General features: G+C 53.0%; 1 protein-coding gene across 2 annotated transcripts; it reads left to right on the forward strand.

The window, feature by feature from the left end:
- Positions 1 to 1,219: 1,219 nt before the first annotated feature.
- LOC124510831 (sialic acid-binding Ig-like lectin 14) lies at positions 1,220 to 5,780 on the forward strand. Of its 2 annotated transcripts, XM_047077500.1 has the most exons (8): positions 1,220 to 2,293; positions 2,407 to 2,467; positions 2,533 to 2,916; positions 3,090 to 3,368; positions 3,561 to 3,608; positions 4,733 to 4,990; positions 5,086 to 5,221; positions 5,350 to 5,780. In XM_047077500.1, exons 1-8 carry the CDS (start codon positions 2,165 to 2,167, stop codon positions 5,390 to 5,392), a joined length of 1,338 nt encoding a protein of 445 aa, XP_046933456.1. In that variant the 5' UTR covers positions 1,220 to 2,164; the 3' UTR covers positions 5,393 to 5,780. The 2 variants fall into 2 exon arrangements, with proteins under 2 accessions (XP_046933456.1, XP_046933457.1); XM_047077501.1 differs by lacking the exon at positions 2,407 to 2,467 and having other exon boundaries at positions 2,200 to 2,293.
- The last annotated feature ends 955 nt before the right edge of the window (positions 5,781 to 6,735 follow it).

Raw genomic sequence — 6,735 nt, forward strand, 5'->3', positions numbered from 1 at the left:
CTTCTCCTGAAATGCCGTTCCCTCCCCATTCCTGCCTCTCCAAGTCCTAATTACCTTCAGGATCAGTCTTAAATGCCACTCACCTGTGTGTGTGTGTGTGTGTGTGTGTGTGTGTGTGTGCATATGTGCGCACCTGTGTGCATATGTGTGGTTGTATGGTTTTGAGTGGAAGAGTGATAGCCAGTCATTTACTCATAGACTTATTTTTTAAAAATATTTGTTTCTTTTCTTTTTTAAAGTTTATTTACTTATTTATTTTGAGAGACAGAGGGAGAGAGCACAAGCAGGGGAGGGCAGAGAGAAGGAAAGACAGAATCCCAAGCAGGCTCCACGCCATCAGCGCAGAACCCGATGCAGGGCTCGAACTCACCAACTGTGAGATCACGACCCGAGCCAAGATCAAGAGTTGGAGGCTTAACCAAGGAGCCCCACTCATAGACTCGTCTGGAAGTATCGTGGAACACCTGCTACGTGCCAGCATTTTCATGGGTGCCAGGGTACAACCATGAACACAACTTCAAAATCTCTGTCATCCGAAGGACTTGAGTCGGGGCGCCTGGGGGGCTCAGTCGGTTGAGCATCCGACTCCAGCTCAGGTCATGATCTCACGGTCTGTGAGTTCGAGCCCCGCGTCGGGCTCTGTGCTGACAGCTCAGAGCCTGGAGCCTGTTTCTGATTTTGTGTCTCCCCCTCTTTCTCTGCCCCTCATCCACTCACACTCTGTCTCTGTCTCTCAAAAATAAATACACATTAAAAAATTTTTCAAAGGACTTGAATAGACACTTCGGCAAAGAAGACACACAAACCCCCAAGGAGCACATGAAAAAAATAATCAACATCATTGGTCACTAGCGAGACGCAAGTCTAAACCACATCTGTTAGGACAGATGTTCTACTTAAAAGAAGAAGAAAGAAGGAAACCAGTGTTGGCAAAGATGTGGACACATGGGAACCCATGCACATGGCTTGCAGGAATGAAAAATGGTGCAGCCTTGTGGAAAACTCTTTGGACTTTCCTTCACGAGTTAAACACGGGGGCACCGGGGTGGGCTCATTCAGTCAGTCGAGTGTCTGACTCTTGATTTTGGCTCAGGTCATGATCTCACGCTTGTGGGATCGAGCCCTGCATCAGACTCCACGCTGACAATGCAGAGCCTGCCTGGGATTCTCTCTCTCTCTCTCTCTCTCTCTCCTTCTCTATCTGCCCCTCCCCCTCCCCTGTGTGTGTTGTGTGTGTGTGCGTGTGTGTGTGCGTGTGTGTAATTAGTATTAGAATTACCATATGGTCCAGTGGCCCCACCTCTGGGTGCATATGCAGGATGGAGAGCAGGGGCCAAGAGATGTTTACACACCCATGTTCGTAGCAGTATTATTCACGATAGCCAGGTAAAAAGCAGCCCAAGTGTCCCTCAACAGCTGAACAGATAAACGAAATGTGTTCTAACCCATCACGGAATATTATTCAGCCTTAAAAAGGGCAGAAATTCTGACACATGCCGCCACACGGATGAACCCTGAGGACGTTATGGCCGATTGAAATGATTCCACTTATACGAGGTCTCTAAAGCAGTCAAATTCCTGGAGACAGGAAGTACAACAGTGGTTTCCGGGGCTGGGGGGAGGGGGAAATGGGGGGTGGTTCCTTAAGGGGAACCGCTTTAAGTTCTGCAACTTGAAAAGAGTTGTTCCTGTTTACCGCAAGTCCAAAATAATCCTGCACTTGGATTTTTAGAAAATAACCAGTAGGCCACCAGGACACATAGCAAAGTCACAGATGCCTGCAGCTCTGCACCCCACGGGGACAGCACCGTCGTCTAGGGAGGAAGTGGTACCATGGGTGGGGACCCTGTCACCGGATTGACCTGGTCAGACTCATGTGTCGTGTTTCCAGCTCCCCCAACACAGATGTTCACTAAGCATTTGGGGAATGGATGAATGAAGGAATGGTTCCTGCCTTCACTTCACCCAGCATCCCTTCTTTCCTTCTACCGCGGATGTTCACAGACCTCAAGAGTCCTCCACCTCACAGGACCGACCACTCGAGGGTCTGGATGAGGCTCTGACCCTCCAGGTGTAGACAGCAGTTGACTAGCTCCCTGGTGTAGACAACACTGCTCAGACAAGCACCTCAGATGGGAAGATCTTAGGAGACTCACCGTGTCCCATGCCTCACATGCTCTCAGAGGTCCTGGTCCAGGCCCCGTTGGTGGAGGGAAGCGTTCTGCTCCTGGTCTCTCCTGTGGGGGTCTCCAGGAGAGAGTGCGGGGGGTCACCAGCACCTTGCAGATGGGAGGTGAGCTCCGCAGCGGCAGTTCCCCGTTTGCGAAATCGTGAGGCCTCGTGCTCCTCCCCAGCTTCCCGTGGGCCCCCCTCAGCCTCCCTCTGCCTTCCCTTCTCCACCCACAGGAAGCCCAGACATCTGTCTCTAAGATGTTGTTGCCTCTGCTGCTGCCCCTGTTGTGGGCAGGTGAGTGGGCGGAGGGGAGAGGGCCAGGCAGGCGGGGGCCGCTACTGACCCTCGATTCCCTGCAGGGTCCCGGGCTCAGGAGAGGAGATACTGGCTGCAGGTTCTGGAGTCACTGGTGGTGCAGGAGGGTCTGTGCGTCTCCGTGCCCTGCAATTTCCTCTATCCCCTGAATAGTTGGAATGACTCTCACCCTGTGCATGGCTACTGGTTCCGGGAAGGGGCCAGTGTAGCACAGGATGATCCAGTGGCCACAAACAACCCAAGTCGAAAAGTGCAGAAGGAGACCCAGGGTCGATTCCGCCTCCTTGGAAACCCGCGGGACTACGACTGCTCCCTGGACATCAGAGACGCACGGAGAAGGGACTCGGGGACATACTTCTTTAGGGTGGAGAGAGGGCCTTCTGTGAGATATAATTTCCTACAGAACCGGCTCTCTGTGCGTGTGACAGGTAAGGAGTGGGGTCAAGGAGAGGACATGCATGGGTCCTGAGCGCCCCAGGGCAGGCCCGGGAGGGGACCCCCTGATTTCCATCCTGGCTGGGAGGAAACGGCTGGCCTGGTGTAGAGGCTGCTTCTGGGGGCACACGCAGGGCCTGGGTCTCTGTCTCTCTTTCTCCCTCAGCTCTCAAACGGACACCTGACATCCACATCCAGGGGCCCCTAGAATCTGGCCAGCCCAAGAAGATCACCTGTAGCGTGCCCTGGGCCTGTAAGAGGGGGACGCCGCCGACCTTCTCCTGGATCGGGGATGCCCTCACCTCCCTGGGCCACGGGACACACTTCTCCTCGGTGCTCACCCTCACCCCGGGGCCCCAGGACCACGGCACCGACCTCACCTGTCGAGTGACCTTCCCTGGAGCTAACGTGAGCACAGAGAGGACCATCCAGCTCGACGTGTCCTGTGAGTGCCAGGCCAGGACGCCAGGGTCCCCGAGGACAGTGGGTGCTGGGGGTGGGGGAGGCAGGGCTCGGGTGGGATACTTGGGGAGTATTCTTGGAAGCACAGGTTCAAATGGAGAGAATACCCGGGCCCCCCCCCTCTCGTGACCGCCTCACAATACTGCAGGTGACCAATTATTTGTTCCTGTTCCAGATGTTCCGCAGAACCTGATCATCCGCATCTTCAGGGGAAATAGCACAGGTGGGAGAGACCTGGGGCACAACTGATGTCTCAGAGGTCAGATAAGGGAATGTTGTAAGGGTCTGATGGAATGAAAGCCCATGGCTCCTTATCCCCTCCCTGGTCCCGCCCCCCGGCCGGACTCTCTAGAATCACTGTGAGTCCTGTTCCACCATGTGCTGTCACCACGGCTGCCTCCTCTCCCCTGACCTCTCTCCCCTCCTTGCCATCATTCCCTTTTCCTGATTCTCCGCTTCTCCTGTGACCATGACATTGCACTGGTCCCACAAGGCATCTTAAATACAGCTTCCTGTTGCCAGGCTCCGGGCCTCTGGCTGCTTCCTGCGTGACCCCGTGGGTAAGCCCGTCCCCTGGTGCCCTGAAGACCCTCACAGATCTCTGTCCCGTCCCGATCGTCCTGAGTGCACTCCCCTGCCACTGGTGGGAGGGCCTTCCTCCTGAACAACCTGAGTCAATATCCTGGAAGTCACTTTAGACATTTCTGTGCCTCGCCCAACACCCCCCATGACTCAGTGAGTTTTGCAAACTGGACTTCCTGAAAATGTCACAGCGGCTCTCTTCCCCCACCCCCACAGCAGCAGCCCCGCCTCGGGCCTCTGTCTCTCTTACCTGGACACGGTGAGACCACCTGCACCCTGGTCCGGCCTTCTCTGTTCAGTCTCTGTCCCCTCCCCGTCCTGCCCGCTGCAGTTGGGCCCAAATGCGTCTCTACATGCCCTAGATCGGACCCTGTTCCTCCCCTGCTCAAAACCCTCCCATGGCTCCCCGTGGCCCTCAGAGGAAAGGCTGAGAGCATCACCTGTGTGTGAGCCTCCGAATCTTCCCTGCAAGTGGTCAGACCTACCTGTGTCCACACCCCTCCTCGGCATCACGCACCAAAGTCCACGTCCTGGGATGTTCTCTGCCAGGTCTAGACATGGCCAGCTCTTGCTCAGAGGTCCATCTGCCTGTCCTGGGGTCACCGGGTACCTGTCCTCACTTCCCCTGATGGGTCTTCACTCTTACTTGCCTTAGCTTGGAACACTTGCCTGCGAGACACTATATTCCACCCCCCGTGTCTGTGGAAGGACAGAGGGAGAGAAGGGGCTCCCACTCCTGCCCTTCTGACTCTATCTGTCCCCCAGTCCCAGAGGCCCTGGGCAATGCCACCTCTCTGCGAGTTGAGGAGGGCCAGTCCCTACGCCTGGTCTGTGACACTGACAGCCACTTCCCCGCCAGGCTGAGCTGGTCCCGGGGAAGCCTGACCCTGAGCCCCTCCCAGCCTTCAGATCCCGGGGTCCTAGTGCTGCCCCGGCTGGTCTTGGGGGATGGAGGAGAATTCACCTGCCGAGCTCAGCACCCGTGGGGCTCCAACCACGTCTCCCTGAACCTAATTGTGCAGGGTGAGTGCACGCAGGACACCTGCATTCCGAGGTGGGGCTGTGGACAGGACCAAGGTGTGGACTTAAGGAAACTCACTCCCATCCTCTTGCCCCAGGAATCTCCTGTTCCTGCCCCCCGATATCTGGGGAGCCGTGGAACACCTGGCCTCTTGTCCTCACCCTGCTCAGAGGGGCCCTCATGGGGGCTGGCTTCCTTCTCACCTATGGCCTCACCTGGATCTATTACACCAGGTGAGAAGCCCTTTCTCAAGACGTCCCAGATTTGGGCGACCCCTTGGGTGACGTCACATTCCTTGTCCTCTCCAGAGCAAACCCTCCACGGAACTGGTCTCTCATTTCGGAACTGTGTTTTCCACCAGGTTCAGAGGCTCCAAAGAGGATAAGGCTGCAGGTTGTAAGTGAGCCCCCTTCCTCGCCGTGATGCCGATGCCTGACGGCTGAAGATCCATCCAACTATCGCATCCCGAGACTCACCCTGGCACAGCTCTTGTGGAGCAAGGCGGTGCTGGATGGCGTGGCCCTGCCTCCTCCAGAACTAAAGTCTCTTCACCTCCGCTGCCCGAGAAGCTTCCTGGTGGTTCTGCACCAATGGCGGGAGAGGGCAAGTGAGGGGATGGATAAAGCTTTGTTATTAGCAATTTGAATTATGTAGCCCCTTTGTAACATTTTGCTTCTACCTTAATGTGGTTGGGATAAGCCCATAATTCAACCCCATACTATATTGTTATAAATCTCATAATATTATTATTTTTAAAACAGCGAATGTTAAAGAGATCTTTTTTCTCTCTTTTTTGATGTTTCCTTTCTTTTTTTCTTCCTTCTTTTTGAATCCAAATTAGTTAACATGTAGCATAATAATAATTTCAGGAATAGAATTTAGCGATTCATCGCCTACATAGAACACTCAGTGCTCATCCCAACAGGTGCCCTCCTTAATGTCCCTTGCCCATTTAACCCCCACCCCCACCCAATCCCTCACCGGCAACCCTCAGATTGTTCTCTGTATTTAAGAGTCTCCTAAGATTTGTCTCCCTTTCTGCTTTTGTCTTATTTTTGCTTCCCTTCCCTTATGTTCATCTGTTTTGTCTCTTAAAGTCCTCCTATGAGTGAAGTCATAGCATATTTGTCTTTCTATGACTGACTAATTTTGCTTAGCATAATACCCTCCAGTTCCATCCACGTAGTTACAAATGGCAAGATTTCATTCCTTTTGATTGCCGAGTAATACTCCATTGTATATATATACCACATCTTCTTTATCCATTCATCCATCGATGGACATTTGGGCTCTTTCCATACTTCGGCTATTGTTGATAGTGCTGCTATTAACATTGGGGTGTACGTGCCCCTTCGAAACAGCACACCTGTATCCTTTGGATAAATACCTAGTAGTGCAATTGCTGGGTCATAGGGTAGTTCTATATTTTTATTTTTTTGAGAAACCTCCATACTGTTTTCCAGAGCAGCTGCACCAGTTTGCATTCTCCACAGCAGTGCAGGAGGGTTCTTCTTTCCCCACATCCTCGCCAACATCTGTTGTTTCCTGAGTTGTTATAAAGAGATCTCTTTCATTAGAAAAAGAAACCATTTCATGTTTATCCACATATTAACCACTCGATTGCTCTTAATTTCTTTGTATACATTAAGATTTCTCTACAGCATCACTTTCCTTGTGCCTGAAATATTTTCTTATATTTCTTGTGGCATAGGTATGCTGGTGATGAATTCTCTCAGCTCTTTTTTGT

The sequence above is a fragment of the Lynx rufus genome, unplaced genomic scaffold (genome assembly GCF_022079265.1).
Source record: "Lynx rufus isolate CCGP_SWC_20201006 ecotype Redwood Valley unplaced genomic scaffold, mLynRuf1.p SCAF_16, whole genome shotgun sequence".
Lineage (NCBI taxonomy): Eukaryota > Metazoa > Chordata > Mammalia > Carnivora > Felidae > Lynx > Lynx rufus.